This window comes from Oncorhynchus gorbuscha, linkage group LG15, assembly GCF_021184085.1.
Source record: "Oncorhynchus gorbuscha isolate QuinsamMale2020 ecotype Even-year linkage group LG15, OgorEven_v1.0, whole genome shotgun sequence".
Taxonomy (NCBI): Eukaryota; Metazoa; Chordata; class Actinopteri; order Salmoniformes; family Salmonidae; genus Oncorhynchus; species Oncorhynchus gorbuscha.
Window position 1 is genome coordinate 14012429 of NC_060187.1, and position 24441 is coordinate 14036869.

General features: G+C 44.3%; 1 protein-coding gene across 2 annotated transcripts in view; it reads left to right on the forward strand.

Annotated features, from left to right (window-relative positions):
• The first annotated feature begins 906 nt into the window (after window positions 1–906).
• The window catches only part of LOC123996644 (low-density lipoprotein receptor-related protein 8-like), a 405748-nt gene continuing 382213 nt past the window's right edge, over window positions 907–24441 (forward strand). For both annotated transcript variants that reach the window (XM_046300197.1, XM_046300196.1), the window contains exons 1-2: window positions 907–1095; window positions 2053–2178. In XM_046300197.1, the coding sequence (XP_046156153.1) occupies window positions 1029–1095; window positions 2053–2178 (193 nt within the window). In that variant the 5' untranslated portion in view covers window positions 907–1028. The remainder of the gene's footprint in view (window positions 1096–2052; window positions 2179–24441) is intronic.

A 24441-nucleotide genomic window follows, 5' to 3' on the forward strand; every position in this document is an offset into this window, starting at 1 on the left:
TCAGTATCAGCAACACGTCCATTTGGTAGAAACACATTACTGGTGGAAAAATGAACATCTTTTCTTTATGCTGATTTTAGAGTATTCCCATTCAAATCTGGCACTAATTGGATGGAAACCTAGCTGATCACACATTATAAACCAATATGCATATATTATAGGGCAATTCTCATCAGGTATAGACTGTCAAAATGTGTAAACAAGACCGTGTCTGGTTGTTGACAATGTTGGGCTGCAGTCCCCTTGTTGTGAGTCACGTATTCATGACTGTTTTACTGTAAATGTGTCAGTCCACAATTGCTCAATAAACTGTGTTTCTTCCAGTTGATTTGCCACTGACTGACTCCCCATAGAGATTGTGTGTAAGTTATTGGCTTGCCCTTCTGCTCCAATTCATGTCACGTCAAGCCCCAAGCTGATCCCTACTGTACATCAGTGTCTAGGGAAACATCAACCCACGTTTTGATAGAAATGGACATTTAGAGAAATTATACAATCTGCACAATTGAAGTGTTGGAAGATGTATCTTGATTCTAAAAATCTAAACAAAAACTGTATATATTTGGTCATGTTTGAGATATGTTTGATATGAATTGATCACAAGTTGTCTGATAGATAATCAATGTAGGCTAGTGCCACACACAGCTCAATAAAACTAATATTCTGGTTATTACTCAAATAGTATAGATGGATAGGAAAAGAAAACATCATCTCTAGGAAACACACAGATCGAGAACATATTCAGTGAAATGATTTCTACCCTAATACTGTACTTTGAAGATGCTAGGTCAGTTCGCCAGCTGTATCGACTGATATGGTTTCCATGTGCTCAGTTTCACTACATTACTGCAGGCTCAATCCCTCCCATAAACGTCATTGATTGAAATTGCTACTGAGGCAGGGAGTCTCGAGCCGATCAGCCAAGCCAAGGCAGAGCGAGTGAGCGTTGCATAGCGAAGGGAAGAGGTGGTTTGCTTCGTTCAGTATTTTTTTATGAACATAACTACGAATCACCTCTTCTTTTAAAGATGTGGACAGAAGTCGGGAAGCTAATGCTCCTACATGTGTTACTATTGGAGCTCCACTCCACCCAAGGTAAGAATGCATTTTTCTCAATCTCATTGATTATGGGTGAGGGATATATTTTTCATTTCGAATGGGGAAGCGAGGTTACAGACAGAACTGAAGAAGCCCGTGTAGAATACGCTAGATGCGCTTCCTATTACCAATAGTCATCACAAAGGTGGATATAAGTTTACCTGCACTAAATACTATTTTATAGCACATCCTATGCTCTGCTGTTGGTTACCTATTCCACAACATGAACCCAGTCTATGGTGACGTGAGAGCCTGGTAAATTACAATAGGCGGGAGGTAGCCAACATGTGCTTGAATGACATACGGAAGAGAAGGTAACCTAGCTTTGGGACACAATACACATACTCACAAAAACCTAGGGATACGTGGAATGGAAGGGGTTGCAGTGTTGTTCCAACATTTCCTAATTGATTCAATACACTGGTGCTCACTGTACATGTTTTATTCAGTCAGCATTATAATTTGAGTTGGTTTATAAGGCTGTTGTAGCCTACGCTACATTATGTTGAACGGCAGCTGTCAACATTCACAACAACAACAACAAAACATTCTTAAGTTAGGCTACAATAAAATAAAGAAACAAATTATGGCTGTTAGTCTAACAGTTGTAGTTTTGCATTCCAATTTGAAACGATGAGATTTAAATAATTCCCATTTAAGTGCCAATTTAATTCAACCTGCTTTCCCTTTCTGTTGTCAATTGATGTTTTGCTCATCGTAGAGACTCTGTTCCCCCCCATACAGTGTTGTAGCATAATAACAATGTACTGTATCAGGGTCAATTAACCATCACTTCGTATCCAACATTTAACCCATGTTTCAACTGTATCAACAGAACTCTCTAAACCTTTATTGTAACAGTAGATCGATGCAACATTAATATCAAAGATTGAACACGATTTAATGTTTTATTTACGTCTTTATCTTTACGTCTTTATCTTCTTCGGTATACAGGGACTCATACGGATACGGATTGTGAAACGGGTCAGTTTCAATGCAAGAACGGAAGGTGTGTACCTACTCTCTGGAGATGTGACGATGACGACGACTGCTCTGATAACAGCGATGAAGAAAACTGTCGTAAGTAACACCACCTGTCCAACTAATACTGCTGCGCTGTACATATGATCCCCAATTGCAGTGGCGCCACAGGGCTTCAATAAGCATTGTAAATACGGTCACCAGAGCAGGTGTTGGGAGTTTTTATGTGGATATGTAATGTGGATAATGTGGATATGGAGTTCACATTGCCATTGCTGAGTGCATGTGAATGTGGCTGTTTTCTTAGACACATTGTATTTAAGCTGCAATATGTAACTTTTTTGGGACCTGACCAAATGTACATAGAAATATGAGTTATAGATCTGTCATTCTCATCGAAAGGAAGTCTAAGAAGCTGTAGATCTGTTGTTCTATGTGTGCTATTTCTATGCTTCCTGTTCTTCAGTTTCATTTTTGCATCTTTTACTTTCGGTTTTGTACACCAGTTTCAAACAGCTGAAAATACTATATTTTTGGTTATGGAATTTTTTTTCACAGTGGTTTGGATGATTCCCTACACAATGACTGCTTGTTTTGTCACATAAACTGAAATTAGGCAAACTTTTCTTTATTTTATCAACCAGGAAATGGTGGAGCATTTTCTGCATATTGCACCATTAACCCATCTATTGAAAAATAATGGTCTGAAATAATTATTGATACCTGGAAATGTAACTTAATAGGTACCTCAATTGATCTTGTCATTTTATAATAAGTCAGATTAGCCAATAAGCTAAATTTGCAGAGAGCCGCATTCGGTCTTAATCGAAGTTTGAAGGGACACACTGAAATGTTTTATATTTTTTCGCCATCAAAATTAGCTAAAGCTATCCAGGTAGCCTAGTGCTTTGAGCGTTAGGCCAGTAACTGAAAGGTTGCTGGATTGAATCCCTTAGTTGAAAAGGTAAAAATCTGTCCTTCTGCCCCCGAGCAAGGCAGTTAACCCACTGTTCCCTGGGCGCTGAAGATGTGGATGTTGATTAAGGCTGCCCCCCACACCTCTCTAATGCAGAAGACACATTTCAGTTGAAGGCATTCCGTTGTATAACTGACTAAGTATCCCCCTTTCCCATTGTTTTTGGAATTTTCGATGCTCTCTGACTGTCTAGCTTTCATTTAGGTGATTATTAGGGAGCTGGGCACAGTCAAGAAACTGTTTGCATGTAGACCTATTATCATTTCTACACAGTTTCGATTTGGTTTTTGTAATTTAAAGTATATTGAGTTTGTTCACCCCCCATGGGTTAAAGGTGCAATATGCAGAAATCGCTCCGCCATTTCCTGGTTGCTAAATATGTAATAGTTTGTCTAATTTCAGTTTATGTGACAAAACAAGCAGTCATTGTGTAGAGAATCATTGTACCATCTAAACATAGAAATAGAACACATAGAACAACAGGTCTACGACGTCTTGCTTTCAATGAGAATGACAGATATATAACTCCAATTTCTATGTTCATTCTATTGTTTAATTTAAACCACCCGCGGGCAGGATTGAACACCCCTGTGTTTGACACCCCTGCATTAAACATTTGTCATGCAGCTAATTGGTTGAATGGTTATATTATAGTGGTCAATTGATTAACGTCTCTCCGTGTCATAGCCAGTAGCAGCGCTGCAATGCGCACTCTTAATATTTGTGGTCCTCTGCACAGCGTGACATTTACAAGCGTGTCTAACGTTGATTGGCTACAGATGAGGATTATTGGCTATTTAGTGGAGATACTCGATGGAAAAGAGATTTGTTTTTAATGAGCTGTTCTTGTGTCACAATACTGCAACATATCTATAAACACTGCACAGTGTGACATTTACAAGCTTGTCTAACATTGTTTGGCTACATATGAGGATTATTGGCTATTTAGTGGAGATACTCGATGGAAAAGAGATTTGTTTTTAATGCGCTGTTCTCGTGTCACAATACTGCAACAGATCTATAAACATAGCTTTTGTCCTGAAGTGGGTTGATCTTGTTATTTGAAGGGCAGTGCCCTCAATTACAAATACAGGGTTGTTCCCTCTAGCCCAGGGGAGAATGACTGCCCCCTCTCATTGATGCACGGAAGTTAAAGGCAGACTGGGTTACTGCAGGCATTGTTAGCAGAAAACAAGATCCTGAGTGGCGCAGCAGCCTGGGGTTCAATCCTAGGCTGTGTCACAGCCAACCGTGACTGGGAGCCGTGGTAGGGGAGGGTTTGGACAGGTGAGCTTTCATTGGCTCATCACGCTCTAACGACTCCTTGTGGCAGGGCTGGGTGCCTGCAAGCTGACTTTGGTGGTCATTCGAACAGTGTTTCCTCCGACACATTGGTGTGGCTGACTTCCAGGTTAAGTGAGCAGTGTGATAAGAAGTAGCGCGGCCAGGCGGGTCATTATTTGGAGGACGCATTACTCGACCTTCACCTTTTCTGAGCCCATTGGGGACTTGCAGCGATGAGCCAATGTCGTAATTTGGGGATAAAATGGGGTAAAAAATAAGCTTGTGGTCCTACCACCCTGAGCATGCCTGATCTCATCTGATCTCGGTAGTTTTGCAGGGTCCCACCTGGGAATACCAGGTGCTGTAAGCTACATTTAAAAACATTTGTTTCTTAAATAAAAAAATATATTAAAAAATGAAAGCAGTGCCCTCGATTGCAAATACTGTGTTGGACATGTTCTCTCTAGCCCAGGGGACAATGACTGCCCCCTCTGTATGCACACTTCGAGGCAAACAACACTGAAGCATGCATGAGACTACCTACTGTTCAAGATGACTGTGTGATCACGCTCGCCATAGCCGATGTGAGTAAGATCTTTAAACAGGGCAACATTCACAAGGCCGTGGGCCAGATGGATTACCAGGACGTATACTCTGAGCATGTGCTGACCAACTCGCAAGTGTCTTCACTGACATTTTCAACCTGTTCCTGTCAGAGTCTGTAATACCTACATGTTTTAAGCAGACCACCATTGTCCCTGTGTCCAAGAACAAGGTAACCTGCCTAAATGACTACCTGCTCATAGCGCTCATGTCTGTAGCCGTGAAGTGCTTTGAATGACTGGTTATGGCTCACATCAACACCATCATCCCAGAAGCCCTAGACCCACTCCACATTTGCATACCGCCCCAACAGATCCACAGATGGCTCTATCTCAATTGCACTCCACACTGCCCTTTCCCACCTGGACAAAATGATCACCTACATGAGAATGCTGTTCATTGACTACATCTCAGTGTTCAACACCATAGTGCCCTCAAAGTTCATCACTAAGCTAAGGACCTTGGGACTTAACACCTCCCTCTGCAACTGGATCCTGGACTTCCTAATGGCCACCCCCAGGTGCTAAGGGTAAGCAACAACACACCTGCCACGCTGATCCTCAAAACGGGGGCCCCTCAGGGGTGCGAGCTTAGTCCCCTCCTGTATTCTCTGTTCATCCATGACTGCGTGGCCAAGCACGACTCCAACACCATCATTAAGTTTGTCGATCACTGACAATGATGAGACAGCTTATAGGGAGGTGGTCAAAGACCTGGCAGTGTGGTGTCAGGACAACAACCTCTCCCTCAACGTGATCAAGACAAAGGAGATGATCATGGACTACAGGAAGAGGAGGGCCGAGCACGCCCCCATTCTCGACAGGGCTGTAGTGGAACAGAGCTTTAAGTTCCTTGGTGTCTACATCACCAACAATCACACCAACACAGTCGTAAAGAGGGCACGATAATGCCTATTCCCCCTCAGGAGACTGAAAAGTTTTGGCATGAGTTCTCAGATCCTCAGATCCTACAGCTGCACCATCAAGAGCATCTTGACAGGTTGCATCACTGCCTGGTATGGCAACTGCTCGGCCTCCGACCAACAGGGTGCTACAGAGGGTAGTGTGTATGGCAAAGCACATCACTTGGGCCAAGCTGGGGCCAACCTGGGGCTAAGCTTCCTGCCATCCAGGATCTCTATACCAGGCACACCTGTTAATTGAAATGCATTCCAGGTGACTAACTCATGAAGCTGGTTGAGAGAATGCCAAGAGTGTGCAAAGCTGTTATCAAGGCAAAGGGTGGCTACTTTGAAGAATCTAAAATCTATTTTGATTTGTTTAACACTTTTTTTGGTTACTACATGATTCCATATGTGTTACTTCATAGTTTTGATGTCTTCACTATTATTCTACAGTGTAGAAATAGTACAAAATAAAGAAAAACCCTTGAATTAGTAGGTGTGTTCAAACTTTTGACAGGTACTGTACATATTACCTCAATTACCTCGACTAACCTGTACCCACCTTTATATGACCTTGTTTTTGCTATTTTTTGTTGCTCTTTCATTGTTTTATTTTGGTAAATATTTTCTTAACTCTTATTTTTCTTAACTGCATTGTTGGGCTTGTAAGTAGGCATTTCACGGTACCTGTTGTATTTGACACGTGACAAATAAAATGTGATTTTATTTGATTTGAAGCACGGAAGTTGAAGGCCGACCGGAGTACTGCAGGCATTGTTAGCAGAAAACAGGTTCCCTCATTATAGTGAATAGAAAGATGGCAATCTTTGTGTAAATAAATAAAACGTTTAGAAGACAATCATGGTACCAATAAGTGCTTCTAATACACCAGATGTATGTTCTTGAACCGATTATTTAAAAATCATAGAAGAAGTTCTAAGAATCATTTAGTTGCTAATGGCAGCCTGCAGTACCCGGGGCCGGCCTTCAATTTGAGTGACTCAATAAGAGGGGGCAGCACTGAGCTAAATCAAATCACATTTAATTGGTCACATACACATGGTTAGCAGATGTTAATGCGAGTGTAGTGAAATGCTTGTGCTTCTAGTTCTGAGCGAGCAGTAATATCTAACAAGTAATCTAACAATTTCACAACAACTACCTTATACACACAAGTGTAAATGAGTGAATAAGAATATGTACATATAAATATATGGATGAGCGATGGCCGAACGGCATAGGCAAGATGCAGTAGATGGTATACATATGAGATGAGTAATGTAGGGTATGTAAACATTATACAAAGTGGCATTGTTTATAAGTGACAAGTTTGTTGCATCCAATTCTTAATTATTAAAGTGGCTAGAGATTTGAGTCAGTATGTTGGCAGCAGCCCCTCAATGTTAGTGATGGCTATTTAACAGTCTGATGGCCTTGAGATAGAAGCAGTTTTTCAGTCTCTCTGTCCCAGCTTTGATGCACTTCTACTGACCTCGCCTTCTAGCGGGGTGAACAGGCAGTGGCTCGGGTGGTTGTTGTCCTTGATGATCTTTTTGGCCTACCTGTGACATCGGGTGCTGTAGGTGTCCTGGAGGGCAGGTAGTTTGCACCCGGTGATGCGTTGTGCAGACCTCACTACCCTCTGGTGAGCCTTACGGTTATGGGCGGAGCAGCTGCCATACCAGACGGTGATACAGCCCGACAGGATGCTCTCGATTGTGCATCTGTAAAACTTTGTGAGTTGTTTTGGTGACAAGCAGAATTTCTTCAGCTTCCTGAGGTGCTGCTGCACCTTCTTCACCACGCTGAGAAACTTAAAACTTTCCACCTTCTCGACTACTGTCCCGTTGATGTGAATAGGGGGTTGGGGGGGGTGCTCCCTCTACTGTTTCCTGAAGTCCACGATCATCTCCTTTATTTTGTTGACGTTGAGTGTGATGTTATTTTCCTGACACCACACTCCGAGGGCCCTCACCTCCTCCCTGTAGGCCGTCTCGTTGTTGTTGGTAATCAAGCCTACCACTGTAGTGTCGTCTGCAAACTTGATGATTGAGTTGGAAGCGTGCATGGCCACGCAGTCATGTGTGAACAGGGAGTACAGGAGAGGGCTGAGAACGCACCCTTGTGGGGCCCCAGTGTTGAGGATCAGCGGGATAGAGATGTTGTTTCCTACACTCATCACCTGGGGGCGACCCGTCAGAAAGCCCAGGATCCAGTTGCACAGGGCGGGGTCGAGACCCGGGGTCTCAAGCTTAATGACGAGTTTGGAGGCCACTATGGTGTTAAATGCTGAGCTGTACTCGATGAACAGCATTCTTACGTAGGTTCCTCTTGTCCAGATGGGTTAGGGCAGTGTGCAGTGTGATTGTGATTGCGTCGTCTGTGGACCTATTGGGCCATTAAGCAAATTGGAGTGGGTCTAGGGTGTCAGGTAGGGTGGAGGTGATATGATCCTTGACTAGTCTCTCAAAGCACTTCATGATGACGGAAGTGAGTGCTACGGGGCGATAGTCAGTTACCTTAGCTTTCTTGGGAACAGGAATAATGGTGGCCCTCTTGAAGCATGTGGGAACAGCAGACTGGAATAGGGATTGATTGAATATGTCCGTAAACACACCAGCCAGCTGGTCTGCGCATGCTCTGAGGACATGGCTAGGGATGCCATCTGGGCCGGCACTCCTGCGAGGGTTAACATGTTTAATGTTTTACGCACATTGGCCGCAGTGAAGGAGAGCCCGCAGGTTTTGGTAGCGGGCCGTGTCAGAGGCCCTGTATTGTCCTCAACACGAGCAAAGAATTTGTTTAATTTGTCTGGGAGCAAGACGTCGATGTCTGCGACGGGGCTGGTTTTCTTTTTGTAATCCGTGATTGACTGTAGACCCTGCCATGTACGACTCGTGTCTGAGCCATTGAATTGCGACTCTACTTTGTCTCTATACTGACGCTTTGCTTGTTTGATTGCCTTGCGAAGGGAATAGCTACACTGTTTGTATTTGGTCATGTTTCCGGTCGCCTTGCCCTGATTAAAAGCAGTGGTTCACACTTTCAGTTTTGTGCAGAATGCTGCCATCAATCCATGGTTTCTGGTTGGGGAAAGTTTTAATAGTCACCGTGGGTACAACAGCACTGATACACTTGCTAGTAACCTCGCTCACCGAATCAGTGTATACATCAATGTTGTTGTCCGATAATATCAAGAACATATCCCAGTCCACGTGATCGAAGCAATCTTGGGGCGTGGAATCCAGCATCCCTGTTATTGCTAGCCTGCAAAGTCATTTCCTGGAGTTGCTCAAACTGCGCATCTTCTGTCTCCATGACTCGCCATCTTAACACACTACATTTGGCTTCAATGCGCTATTTAGTGTTCACTTAGGAATGAATGGTCTCATGTGATTGATGGCTTTGTCTATTCATAGATACAGTTATTGCTCTAACCACACACTGTTCAATGACAGGGATGCTGGTCCCCAGAAAGCTTAGACAATATCAAACATTATCTCGCCTCTCCTTGTCCAAGTGTCAACCCACCAGCCAGACTGGGATGAGACTTTTTCTCTCTCTCAAGTCATCCATCTACAACTCCCTCTTCCATCGCACTCATCTCTCTCCATCTCTCCCGTCCCTTCTTCTCCACTCCTCGGAGGCATGTTTCCCCTAGCCAATGAGAGCTGGGTGGCATTTCATGGTGCTGGCTCCCAGGTCTCCTGTGCCATGCCTGGTGCTTTAAAATGCCAGGATCTTAGAAGGTATGCATGGTAGTCAACCTGGAAGAGAGGAAAGGAGAGCGCCATACCAGGCCAAGGAGGCTGTGCCCACTTGTTTAACCCCCAGAGAGGGCATCAGCTGACCTTTTGGAGATAAATCCAACGGCACGACTGGTTGCCAAAGGGATGACCACTGGCGGCTCACCAAGCTCTCCAGCAGATGCCAGTACTGCTTCCAGTGGCTCCCCAAGCCCCACATCGCCAGCTAAAACCACAACAAAGGAGAGGGGGACAATGGAGAGAGGAGGAGATGGGAGAATGAAGGAAAGGGGGACAGGGGAGAGAGGAGGAGATGGGAGAATGAAGGAAAGGGGGACAGGGGAGAGAGAAGGAGATGGGAGAATGAAGGAGAGGGAGACAGGGGAGAGAGGAGGAGATGGGAGAATGAAGGAAAGGGGGACAGGGGAGAGAGGAGGAGATGGGAGAATGAAGGAGAGGGGGACAGGGGAGAGAGGAGGAGATGGGAGAATGAAGGAGAGGGGGACAGGGGAGAGAGGAGGAGATGGGAGAATGAAGGAAAGGGGTACAGGGAGAGAGGAGGAGATGGGAGAATGAAGGAGAGGGGGACAGGGGAGAGAGGAGGAGATGGGAGAATGAAGGAAAGGGGGACAGGGGAGAGAGGAGGAAATGGGAGAATGAAGGAAAGGGGGACAGGGGAGATAGGAGGAGATGGGAGAATTAAGGAGAGGGGGACAGAACAGAACAGAGGAGATGGGAGAATGAAGGAGAGGGGGACAGGGAGAGAGGAGGAGATGGGAGAATGAAGGACAGGGGAGAGAGGAGGAGATGGGAGAATGAAGGAGAGGGGGACAGGGGAGAGATGAGGAGATGGGAGAATGACGGAGAGGGGGACAGGGGAGAGAGGAGGAGATGGGAGAATGATGGAGAGGGGGACAGGGGAGAGAGGAGGAGATGGGAGAATGAAGGAGATGGGGACAGGGGAGAGAGGAGGAGATGGGAGAATGAAGGAGAGGGGGACAGGGGAGAGAGGAGATGGGAGAAGAACAGACTAACAGAGAGGAAATCAAAGAAAAAACAAGGGCAAGTGAAGACTGGAGGAGAGGTGAGGGTAGAAGAGAGGGAAGAGAAGAGTCATATAAGTCACATTAGTAAACAAACCAAGATTTGCCAGAAGAGCACTGGCCCCTGACATTTTGTCTCCCCCATAACAAAGTGTGCTCTACAATCAGCACACCACCTCTAGCCTGGTCACAACACTGCCAAGAAGCTCATTTAGCCTAGTAAACTGGCCCGGCAGCCCTTTCTCAGGCAGCACACCAGTCTCCCTCTCTCCTGTGTCACTTCCAATATGACCGGTGTCTGTCTCTCTCTCTCTCTGTATCAGTGCCGGGCCCTTTTCCCTCTCCACAGGGATTATACACAAGCGTCCTCCAGCCTTCTGCATTAGAATAAATCCTACTAGATTTGGTGTATTTTCTGTCTCTCCTCCTCCCTCTCCTCCCTCTTCCCCTGCGGCTTTGTCTCTCCTCCAACCTCTCCTCCCTCCTCCCCTGCGGCTCTGTCTCTCCTCCTCCCTCTCCTCCCTCCTCCCCTACGGCCCTGTGTCTCTCCTCCTCCCTCTCCTCCCTCCTCCCCTGCAGCTCCCCCTCTCCTCCCCCTCTCCTCCCTCTCCTCCCTCCTCCCCTGCGGCGCCCCCTCTCCTCCCCCTCTCCTCCCTCTCCTCCCTCCTCCCCTGCGGCTCTGTCTCTCCTCCCTCCTCTCCTCCCTCTCCTCCCTCCTCCCCTGCGGCTCTGTGTCTCTCCTCCTCCCTCTCCTCCCTCTCCTCCCTCCTCCCCTGCGGCTCTGTGTCTCCTCCTCCCCCCTCTCCTCCCTCTCCTCCCTCCTCCCCTGCGACTCTGTCTCCTCCCCCCAGCGTCGTTCACACCAGCCTCAGAGGGGATTCTGTATGGAGTTAGATTTGTTTCTTTATTCTGTAAGTGTGTCTACCATGATCTGTGCGTATATTCAACATGATCTGTGCGTATATTCAACATGATCTGTGCGTATATTCAACATGATCTGTGCGTATATTCAACATGATCTGTGCGTATATTCAACATGATCTGTGCGTATATTCAACATGATCTGTGCGTATATTCAACATGATCTGTGCGTATATTCAACATGATCTGTGCGTATATTCAACATGATCTGTGCGTATATTCAACATGATCTGTGCGTATATTCAACATGATCTGTGCGTATATTCAACATGATCTGTGCGTATATTCAACATGATCTGTACGATTATTCAACATGATTTGCAAATAAAACTAGTGATCTGTGAATATATACAAATATTTTGTAAATAAAAACACAATCCGTAAATATGTACAAATATTTCAAAAATAATCCATAATCTGTGAATATGTACAAATATTTCACAAATATTCACCATAAGTCACACATAAATCCATGAACTGTAAATGTATTCAACATAGCTCACAAATAAAACTACCATTTGAACAAATGCAGAATGATTTGTGAGCAAATGTTCAGAAATCCCTAACATTTACAACTGTGGAATGTGCATTTGATCATTCAAAAAGTGCGTGTGGGTGTGTATTTTAGACAAATGTTCCGCCTGTCGTTGTATTACTAACCACAATTATTTGGCTTCAGATGGGAATCTCCATTCATTAGGATAAACTTTGTGTCACATGATGCCCAGAGTGATGACATCAAGGCACTCTCATTCTAAAATTTCTTGGGAGAACACTATCTAGCTAGAATATATCTAAACAACAACTTCATGAGATATGAGTATAACGCTGAGTATAACATAAGTATAACATAAGTATAACATGAGTATAACATGAGTATAACGGTTATTTATTCAATCAATCACATGTATTTATACAGCCCATTTTACATCAGCAGATGTCACAAAGTGCTTGTACAGAAACCCAGCCTAAAACCCCAAACAGTTTGTAATACATATGATGTTAAAATGTTCAACAAATGACTTTCATATGAATGTTCCATTTGATCATTGGGGCATGTAATGCTGAGCGTGTGTTTTTGACATCAGCCCACTAGCCAAGCTAATTAGCAAACGTTGAACACTACCGATAGCAAGCAATCTCGTCAGCTGTTTAGGCGAGCAACCAAAGTTAAATTAACTAGTTAATTCAGTAATGTGTCAATTATGAAGAACCTCTCAGTTTTAAAATCCTGAATTGGCGATCTGGCTAGCCAGCTAATGAGAAATGTTGCATATCATATTTTTCAGTATATCATTTGTTTGCAGGACAAAGCACTCTTTCCTGACTGGTGTGGAGGTAAGAACGTGGAACATTATCAGATTAAAAACTTCAGCTAGCTCTTTTGTATTCCATGTAGGCCTGGTTTTCTAACCATGCAGCAGCTTGTTAGCCACTCCCAATGTGCCTGTGCTTTGCCTCTTGAGTCTTCTAACTACGATCAGGTGGCGTGCAGCTGCACTCCGAACTGATGGTTACTTGTGTGCTGTCAGCTGTGGGCAGGATTGAAATTAATCCAACCTTCATTTATGTTGTGACATACTGAAGTGAAAAACTCTGTTTTGGATGAGACTGACATTATGACCAAAATGATCCTATTTACAGTTTTGACATTGTTTCTGAGTCTGTTTTCTAAATGAGAAGTTTTTTTAGACTCTTCTAGTCATTTAGAATACATGTTTCACCTTATGACATCAGTGGAACAGCCACTTTACAATAGTGCATCTACATATTTTAAGGGGGGTGAGAAGGATTATTTTATCCTATCCTAGGTATTCCTTAAAGGCTGTTTTGATTGACTCCGCTGTCCTGGCGTCGTGAGGGAGTTTGTTCCAATGGGGAGCCAGAGCAGCGAACAGTTTTGACTGGGCTGGTTTTCCTCAGTGGTAGGGAGGCGAGCAGGCCAGAGGTGGATGAACGCAGTGCCCTTATTTGGGTGTAGGGCCTGATCAGAGCCTGGAGGTACTGAGGTGCCGTCCTCACAGCTCCGTAGGCAAGCACCATGGTCTTGTAGCGGATGCGAGCTTCAACTGGAAGCCAGTGGAGAGAGCGGAGGAGCGGGGTGACGTGAGAGAACTTGGGAAGGTTGAACACCAGACGGGCTGCGGCGTTCTGGATGAGTTGTAGGGGTTTAATGGCACAGGCAGGGAGCCCAGCCAACAGCGAGTTGCAGTAATCCAGATGGGAGATGACAAGTGCCTGGATTAGGACCTGTGCCGCTTCCTGTGTGAGGCAGGGTCGTACTCTGCGGATGTTGTAGAGCATGAACCTACAGGAACGGGCCTACTAGATTTGGTGTATTTTCTGTCTCTCCTCCTCCCTCTCCTCCCTCTTCCCCTGCGGCTTTGTCTCTCCTCCTCCCTCTCCTCCCTCCTCCCCTGCGGCTCTGTCTCTCCTCCTCCCTCTCCTCCCTCCTCCCCTACGGCCCTGTGTCTCTCCTCCTCCCTCTCCTCCCTCCTCCCCTGCAGCTCCCCCCTCTCCTCCCCACCGCCTTGATGATCAACGGGCCACCGCCTTGATGTTAGTTGAGAACGACAGGGTGTTGTCCAGGATCACGCCAAGGTTCTTAGCGCTCTGGGAGGAGGACACAATGGAGTTGTCAACCGTGATGGCGAGATCATGGAACGGGCAGTCCTTCCCCGGGAGGAAGAGCAGCTCCGTCTTGCCGAAGTTCAGCTTGAGGTGAGACCACAGGTCTCCCCAATAAGGAAAGTAAGAAAACGGTACCATTTCAGTTCCACATGATGGTGATGTGACTGACGTCAGCTAATAATACCTAGTTTTCCTCTTCACTTCTCTCTCCCTCCTTTTTATTTATGTGACCCATGACCTTTTCCCCGTCCAAGCAGCTACAGTATTCCAGTGTGCATCTGGCTCCACCAGACCCACCCTGGTTTCCCCCCAATGTTGCACTAATGAAATTCCACAAAATACACAACATGTGCAGAAGCAGATTGGCAAAACATTTTTTTGCATATTATCCAACCAGGTTGTTGTGTGGAAGCCTTTAACCTATAGAGTATTTACTTCACACAAAGTCGCCATCAATTCAAAGCACACACATAATTGACACGGCCGGACTGCACACGAGACTTGAATGCAGTTTAATTTTTAGTTCTGATGAGAATTCTACATCCCGGTCCGACACAAACCTGGTGAGCTAAAGAACGAGCCCAGGCCTGGTCCGACATAACAGAATTGAAATGAGCCTGAAAAAAGACTGATTTCTAGAAAACATAAAGTGGTGTTGAGAACAACGTGGTGGAGGCTGGCAGCAGCGAAGAGACAAGGAAACAGCCATTGGGCCATAGAAAAAGAGCAGAGAGAGAGGAAAACTCACCGTAGTTATGGTCAACTGAATGATGAAAATATTGGAATAAAGTAGGCTAATTCAATTGAAGGCTTGTATCAAATTGTTGCTTTACAGAAAATGGTCATCTAGATTATAATTGCAGCACCGTTTTGATTGGGACAGCGCCCTCGCGGTGCTTTGAGGAGAACCTGGGGGACTTGTCTCGCTAAATCAAATCAATGTTTTCACTGAATATCCATTTGGATATTTGTTAACAATGAAAGTGATCAGAACATTTTGCTAGTATGTTATACAAGTGGACTTGGCTCTTCACTCGTGCAGTAGCTTGTCCTACTCCTGGTCAAAAGCTGTGACTTGTCTGATAATCAATGTGATTTTGTTTCAATGAATGCCTGTATATTTGGTTCATTGATCTCTGGCTGGACAAGTGGAAGTGACAGCTCATCTATCACGGATCAGGAATATTTAGCAGTAATGTAGCCTAAATCAACTGTATTATTTATCTATTGACTCGCATAGTAGCCTTATATAGAGCCTAGGCTATTTTCCTATAGTCCCAGTTTCCCACTGAAACCCAAGATCCTGTCTCCTGTCTCAAAGTTATTCTGTCATTACTAAATATCAGTTTCACTTGATGTGATATCTTTACATAGTGGCACAGCCAAGGCGGCAATGTGGCACAGCGACCATCTTATTTTGGGAGAACCCTGAGTGACCCTATCATGGTTTTAAACACTTCTGATTTTTCCGGTATTTCCCAGTACTCTCGAGATAAATATGAATTATTCCCGGTATTGAAACTTGGTAGATTTTTGGGAAAATATTCATCCCTAGAGGCCCGTGGGCAGGTGCTCCTTGACTACCTCACCAACTGGAAGAGCGTAAATCGTCGACAGTGCTAGTACTTCCGGCGCCGACAGAGATGGCCGCCTCGCTTCGCGTTCCTAGGAAACTATGCAGTTTTTTGTTTTTTTACGTGTTATTTCTTACATTAGTACCCCAGGTCATCTTAGGTTTCATTACATACAGTCGAGAAGACTCACCATCAGTACGACCAAGAATATGTTTTTCGCGACGTGGATCCTGTGTTCTGCCTTACAAACAGGACAACGGAATGGATCGCATGCAGCGACCCAAAAAAACGACTCCGAAAAAGAGGGAAACGCGGCGGTCTTCTGGTCAGACTCCGGAGACGAGCATACCGCGCACCACTCCCTAGCATTCTTCTTGCCAATGTCCAGTCTCTAGACAACAAGGTTGATGAAATCCGAGCAAGGGTAGCATTCCAGAGGGACATCAGAGACTGTAATGTTCTGTGCTTCACGGAAACATGGCTCACTGGAGAGACGCTATCCGAAGCGGTGCAGCCAGCTGGTTTCTCCACGCATCGCGCCGACAGAAACAAACACCTTTCTGGTAAGAAGAGGGGCGGGGGCGTATGCCTTATGACTAGCGAGACATGGTGTGATGAAAGAAACATACAGGAACTCAAATCCTTCTGTTCACCTGATTTAGAATTCCTCACAGTCAAATGTAGACCGCATTGTCTACCAAGAGAATTCTCTTCAATTATAATCACAGCCGTATATATCCCCCCCAAGCAGACACATCGATGGCTCTGAACTAACTTTATTTAACTCTTTGCAAACTGGAAACCATTTATCCGGAAGCTGCATTCATTGTAGCTGGGGATTTTAACAAGGCTAATCTGAAAACACGACTCCCTAAATTTAATCAGGATTTCGATTGCGCAACCAGGGGTGGAAAAACCTTGGATCATTGTTACTCTAACTTCCGCGACGCATATAAGGCCCTGCCCCGCCCCCCTTTCGGAAAAGCTGACCACGACTCCATTTTGCTGATCCCTGCCTACAGACAGAAACTAAAACTAGAGGCTCCCACGCTGAGGTCTGTCCAACGCTGGTCCGACCAAGCTGACTCCACACTCCAAGACTGCTTCCAGCACGTGGACTGGAATATGTTTCGTATTGCGTCAGATAACAACATTGACAAATACGCTGATTCGGTGTGCGAGTTCATTAGAACGTGCGTTGAAGATGTCGTTCCCATAGCAACGATGAAAACATTCCCTAACCAGAAACCGTGGATTGATGGCAGCATTCGCGTGAAACTGAAAGTGCGAACCACTGCTTTTATCAGGGCAAGGTGTCTGGTAACATGACCGAATACAAACAGTGCAGCTATTCCCTCCGCAAGGCTATCAAACAAGCTAAGCTTCAGTACAGAGACAAAGTAGAATCTCAATTCAACGGCTCAGACACAAGAGGCATGTGGCAGGGTCTACAGTCAATCACGGACTACAGGAAGAAATCCAGCCCAGTCACGGACCATGATGTCTTGCTCCCAGGCAGACTAAATAACTTTTTTGCCCGCTTTGAGGACAATACAGTGCCACTGACACGGCCTGCAACGAAAACATTTGGTCTCTCCTTCACTGCAGCCGAGGTGAGTAAGACATTTAAACGTGTTAACCCTCGCAAGGCTGCAGGCCCAGACGGCATCCCCAGCCGCGCCCTCAGAGCATGCGCAGACCAGCTGGCCGGTGTGTTTACGGACATATTCAATCAATCCCTATACCAGTCTGCTGTTCCCACATGCTTCAAGAGGGCCACCATTGTTCCTGTTCCCAAGAAAGCTAAGGTAACTGAGCTAAATGACTACCGCCCCGTAGCACTCACTTCCGTCATCATGAAGTGCTTTGAGAGACTAGTCAAGGACCATATCACCTCCACCCTACCTGACACCCAAGACCCACTCCAATTTGCTTACCGCCCAAATAGGTCCACAGACGATGCAATCTCAACCACACTGCACACTGCCCTAACCCATCTGGACAAGAGGAATACCTATGTGAGAATGCTGTTCATCGACTACAGCTCGGCATTCAACACCATAGTACCCTCCAAGCTCGTCATCAAGCTCGAGACCCTGGGTCTCGACCCCGCCCTGTGCAACTGTGTACTGGACTTCCTGACGGTCCGCCCCCAGGTGGTGAGGGTAGGTAACAACATCTCCTCCCCTCTGATCCTCAACACTGGGGCCCCACAAGGGTGCGTTCTGAGCCCTCTCCTGTACTCCCTGTTCACCCACGACTGCGTGGCCATGCACGCCTCCAACTCAATCATCAAGTTTGCGGACGACACAACAGTGGTAGGCTTGATTACCAACAACGACGAGGCGGCCTACAGGGAGGAGTTGAGGGCCCTCGGAGTGTGGTGTCAGGAAAATAACCTCACACTCAACGTCAACAAAACTAAGGAGATGATTGTGGACTTCAGGAAACAGCAGAGGGAACACCCCCCTATCCACATCGATTGAACAGTAGTGGAGAGGGTAGCAAGTTTTAAGTTCCTCGGCATACACATCACAGACAAACTGAATTGGTCCACTCACGCAGACAGCATCGTGAAGAAGGCGCAGCAGCGCCTCTTCAACCTCAGGAGGCTGAAGAAATTCGGCTTGTCACCAAAAGCACTCACAAACTTCTACAGATGCACAATCGAGAGCATCCTGGCGGGCTGTATCACCGCCTGGTACGGCAACTGCTCTGCCCTCAACCGTAAGGCTCTCCAGAGGGTAGTGAGGTCTGCACAACGCATCACCGGGGGCAAACTACCTGCCCTCCAGGACACCTACACCACCCGATGTTACAGGAAGGCCATAAAGATCATCAAGTGAGTGGAGGACAGAGGAGCTTCTTAAAGAAGAAGTTACAGGTCTGTGAGAGCCAGAAATCTTGCTTGTTTGAAGGTGACCAAATACTTATTTTCCACCATAATTTGCAAATAAATTCATAAAAAATCCTACAATGTGATTTTCTGGATTTCTTTTCCTAATTTTGTCCGTCATAGTTGAAGTGTACCTATGATGACAATTATAGGCCTCTCTCATATTTTTAAGTGGGAGAACTTGCACAATTGGTGGCTGACTAAATACTTTTTTGCCCCACTATATACACAGATCGAAGTGGATTTATCAGGTGACATCAATAAGGGATCATAGCTTTCACCTGGATTCACCTGGTCAGTCCGACATGGAAAGAGCAGGTGTTTCTAATGTTTTGCACACTCAGTGTACAAAAAACATTAGGCCTTGAGACAATTGGAGTCAGGGATTGTGTCAAAGAGTGTATGGTTTAAATTTCTACAACGTTATTCAGTTCAATCACAAACACATACAAGGCAACACATGAAGTGGCACTGTAATTGGGCTGCGTCAGCATGGAAAAACCAATACAAAACCTCTATCACTTTTAAGGTAAGACCCAGATGGAGACTGTGTCGAAGTAACAATGTTTATTACAACAACAGGGGCAAAGGTACAGGACGGCAGGCAGGCTCAGGGTCAGTTCAGGCAGAGGTCGTTAATCCAGAGTAGTGGGGCAAAGGTACAGGATGGCAGGCAGGCTCAGGGCAGGCAGAACGGTCAGAACCAGGAAACTAGAAAACAGGAGCAAGGAACAGGTGGGAGCAGGGAAACAAAACTCTGGTAGGTTCTACGAACAAAACGAAATGGCCACAGACAAACAGAGAACACAGGTATAAATACACAGTGGATAATGGGGAAGATGGACGACAGCTGGAGGGTGTTACACAGAACAAGACATTTGAAATGCCCTGTTACTAACCAATATTATCAAGTTTATAAGGGCAATTCCACAATAACGCAATTACGCCCGAGACTCAGTTTTTCACTTTAAAAAGCCAAACAAATACCATTGATTTTAAAGTTTACCAAACCATACAACTCTATGCAAATGCAAACTTAGTTAACCGAATCACGGGAAAATCTCCCTCTTGTTTTTATGCAACTCGGAATTAAGATTCAAATATGTCTGCAGAAAGAATGGGCTGTCAGGTATGACATGACACCTTGAGTTTGAAACCATATCTTTTGGTTATTGAACTACAGTAAGGGAAGTGGATTTACATCCGGTAACAGAATTACGGAATTACGGTAACAGAATTACATCATGGGTTGCCTAATTATGGATATGAATGTCATTCTTCACGTTTCACAAGTTTGGACATCGCAGCACAGTAGAGCACAGCAGAGTACAATGCAGTAGAGCACAGCAGAACACAGCAGAGTATAATGCAGTAGAGCACAGCAGAGCATAATGCAGTAGAGCACAGCAGAGTACAATGCAGTAGAGCAGAGCAGAGCAGAGTACAATGCAGTAGAGCAGAGCAGAGCACAGCAGAGTAAAATGCAGTAGAGCACAGCAGAGTACAATGCAGTAGAGCACAGCAGAGTACAATGCAGTAGAGCACAGCAGAGTAAAATGCAGTAGAGCACAGCAGAGTAAAAAGCAGTAGAGCACAGCAGAGTAAAATGCAGTAGAGCACAGCAGAGTAAAATGCAGTAGAGCACAGCAGAGCACAATGCAGTAGAGCACAGCAGAGTACAATGCAGTAGAGCAGAGCAGAGTACAATGCAGTAGAGTACAGCAGAGTACAATGCAGTAGAGCACAGCAGAGTACAATGCAGTAGAGTACAGCAGAGTATAAGGCAGTAGAGCACAGCAGAGTACAATGCAGTAGAGCACAGCAGAGTACAATGCAGTAGAGTACAGCAGAGTACAATGCAGTAGAGCACAGCAGAGTACAATGCAGTAGAGTACAGCAGAGTACAAGGCAGTAGAGCACAGCAGAGTACAATGCAGTAGAGTACAGCAGAGTACAATGCAGTAGAGCACAGTAGAGTACAAAGCAGTAGAGCACAGCAGAGTACAAAGCAGTAGAGCACAGCAGAGTACAATGCAGTAGAGCACAGTAGAGTAAAGTTCAGTACATTAGAGTTTAGTTCAGTACATTAGATTACTTTTGACATTTGAAAACAGCTCATAAACTTTGATTTCGGTAGTGAAATTTCCCTTTAAAAAGCAGGGAATGTTAAGGAATGCACTTCTAAAGATATGGCATAGAAATCGGAGGACACTCACCTATTTCTCTAGGAAGTGGTGCAGGGGACATTGAAGAGTGTGTGACTCCTGGGGTAGACCTGCTTAGTTGTTGCCAGCTAAGAGGGAGACACACAGAACAACACAAACCTAAAGCCTGAAAACTGAAAGTGGTACAATATTACAATTCATCTTGACATTGTCCTTTGACTGTGCCGATCTTCAGAAATGAATGATGTACAGTGCAGTGTGTATATGTCTATTCTAATAATATAGAGCTGCCTGGGTCTGAAGACTCCATGTGCACTGGAGTGTGCTTCAGAAGAGTCTGAGTGCTGATTGGATGCGTGGCGAAGAGTGCTATTTCCTTTTGAAATGCAGACCTAATTTCTGTTGACGAGCAGACTCAAAGATTGGCCAGCACTTGACAATCAAAAGGTAGATGCATTTCTAACAAACTGGGAAAGTAGATCGATCATGATGGTGCTACAGTACTATCCCTCTTCAATGCCAGTCAACCCATACATGCTCACATACAAAGTACACCCTTGAAAATATACGCATGCACGCACACACACACACGCACACACGCACGCACACACGCACGCACGCACGCACGCTCGCACGCACGCACACACCACTCTAACCACCACTCTATAACTTTCGTCTTCTTCTAACAATAAAAAATACATGAACAAAACATCCACCAAGCAAATATCAAAGCAGGTTACGTTGTAGCACTGTGGTCGACTAACGCTCTTCCAGCTGGTGAGGCAGTCCAGGAGCACCCACACAAGGGCACCTGGGGTTGATCACCAAGGAGACAGAGGGACTCACATTGCACCGCGGCCGGCTCTGTGGGTGGGCCTAGGGCCGGCTCTGGGGGTGGGCCTAGGGTCTGCTCTGGGGGTGGGCCTAGGGTCTGCTCTGGGGGTGGGCCTAGGGCCGGCTCTGGGGGTGGGCCTAGGGCCGGCTCTGTGGGTGGGCCTAGGGCTGGCTCTGGGGGTGGGCCTAGGGCCGGCTCTGGGGGTGGGCCTAGGGTCTGCTCTGGGGGTGGGCCTAGGGCTGGCTCTGGGGGTGGGCCTAGGGCCGGCTCTGGGGGTGGGCCTGTGGGAGCCAAGGTATTGTAAGTGCTAACTGCTTGGATGGCAAATTATTTTAATGGATCACTTCAATAAGAGGGAGTAGTGAACATTTTCTCAAAGGGGCAAGTTAGCTTAATAAACAAACTAAGTATAAATAGCCAATGTCAGTCAGATCACCAATATGTGGAACTTTGAATAGTATCAACTTAATATCAACTTATTATTATTAATAGTATCAATTTATTTTCCTTGTTGGGGAAACCTGTGGTTGAGGAGGAAATATAATGTTAAAGAGCAACTTCACCGAAAAACCTTCTCATTCAGAAAACAGCCTATGTGCATCGATATGAGTCAGAAACATGTATTCTACTGTCAAAACTGACTACAATTTGTAAGTCGCTCTGGATAAGAGCGTCTGCTAAATGACTTAAATGTAAATGTAAATAGGATCATTTTGGTCATAAAGTCAGTCTCATCCAAAACAGAGTTTTTCACTTCAGTATGTCACAACATAAATGAAGGTTGGATTAATTTCAATCCTGCCCACAGCTGACAGCACACAAGTAACCATCAGTTCGGAGGTAAATGTGGTTGCACTTTGGATATCCCTGTGGGGCTCATTAGGGACCATAGGTCAATTACGCAATGTACATGGGACAATGTTAAAATTCCAATAGCTACAAATTTCAATGACTTAAAAACCTAAAACCAACTATAAATTGTAGAAAATCATATGCAAATATGTAAAGCATTTATTGAGAAAGCTAAAAGGTGTGCAACATGAAAATAATGTCTCATTTACATTGTATAATTAATTTATTGACAGTCCCTAACTAGCCCCAGAGACATGTCATCCTAAGTCAAACCAACTTTGCCACATTTGCACACCAGCCAGCTGAAGCAAATCTCTTCCCGACTGCGAACAAACACACGAGACACAGGGCTCACGTTTGAATCCAGTCATGGCTGTTAGCATTTATTATTGAACCAGATCCTAAACAAGGCTCAGCCGTTCTAATCGTTTAAATCAGGTTCAGACGCCCTTTAAGATTCTGCATCATTGAAGGTAGACACAGGGCATTCTGTAAAACCATGACTTGCTTAACACGAGAACCCTTTTTTTAGCAAACCTTTCTAGTTCACATTGGTGGTGACTTTAGGTGACATGACTCATGACCACTACAAAAGTAGTGCCACCAACAACACAACTTGTAACAGTCTTTTCAGAGTGACACAGGATTGATAATTGGTTCGATAAAGTGCAAATGATAGAGGTTTATAAACTGTGAACTAACAGTAGAAGTCTACATACACACAAAGGTCCATAAATCGCTGGAACATTCTTGACATCACTTTGACAACGTCAACAGAGAAGCTGTATTTAACTGAAAAAAAAGTGAAATCCATTATGGCACACTAGCTACAGTGTCTGTAATAATAGCTCTAAGCTATTGTTTTGTCTGTAATAATAGCTATAATCTATGGTTTGTCTGCAATAATAGCTGTAATCTATTGTTTTGTCTGCAATAATAGCTATAATCTATTGTTTTGTCTGTAATAATAGCTCTAAGCTATTGTTTTGTCTGTAATAATAGCTATAATCTATGGTTTGTCTGCAATAATAGCTGTAATCTATTGTTTTGTCTGCAATAATAGCTGTAATATATGGTTTTGTCTGTAATAATAGCTATAATCTATGGTTTGTCTGTAATAATAGCTGTAATCTATTGTTTTGTCTGTAGTAATAGCTATAATCTATTGTTTTGTCTGTAATAATAGCTATAATCTATTGTTTTGTCTGTAATAATAGCTATAATCTATTGTTTTGTCTGAAATAATAGCTATACTCTATTGTTTTGTCTGAAATAATAGCTATAATCTATTGTTTTGTCTGTAATAATAGCTATAATCTATTGTTTTGTCTTTAATAATAGCTATAATCTATGGTTTTGTCTGTAATAATAGCTATACTCTATTGTTTTGTCTTTAATAATAGCTATAATCTATTGTTTTGTCTGTAATAATAGCTATAATCTATTGTTTTGTCTTTAATAATAGCTATAATCTATGGTTTTGTCTGTAATAATAGATATCATCTATTGTTTTGTCTTTAATAATAGCTATAATCTATTGTTTTGTCTGTAATAATAGCTATACTCTATTGTTTTGGCTTTAATAATAGCTATAATCTATGGTTTTGTCTGTAATAATAGCTATAATCTATTGTTTTGTCTGTAATAATAGCTATAATCTATGGTTTGTCTGTAATAATAGCTATAATCTATTGTTTTGTCTGTGATAATAGCTATAATCTATTGTTTTGTCTGTAATAATAGCTATAATCTATTGTTTTGGCTTTAATAATAGCTATAATCTATTGTTTTGTCTGTAATAATAGCTATACTCTATTGTTTTGGCTTTAATAATAGCTATAATCTATGGTTTTGTCTGTAATAATAGCTATACTCTATTGTTTTGGCTTTAATAATAGCTATAATCTATGGTTTTGTCTGTAATAATAGCTA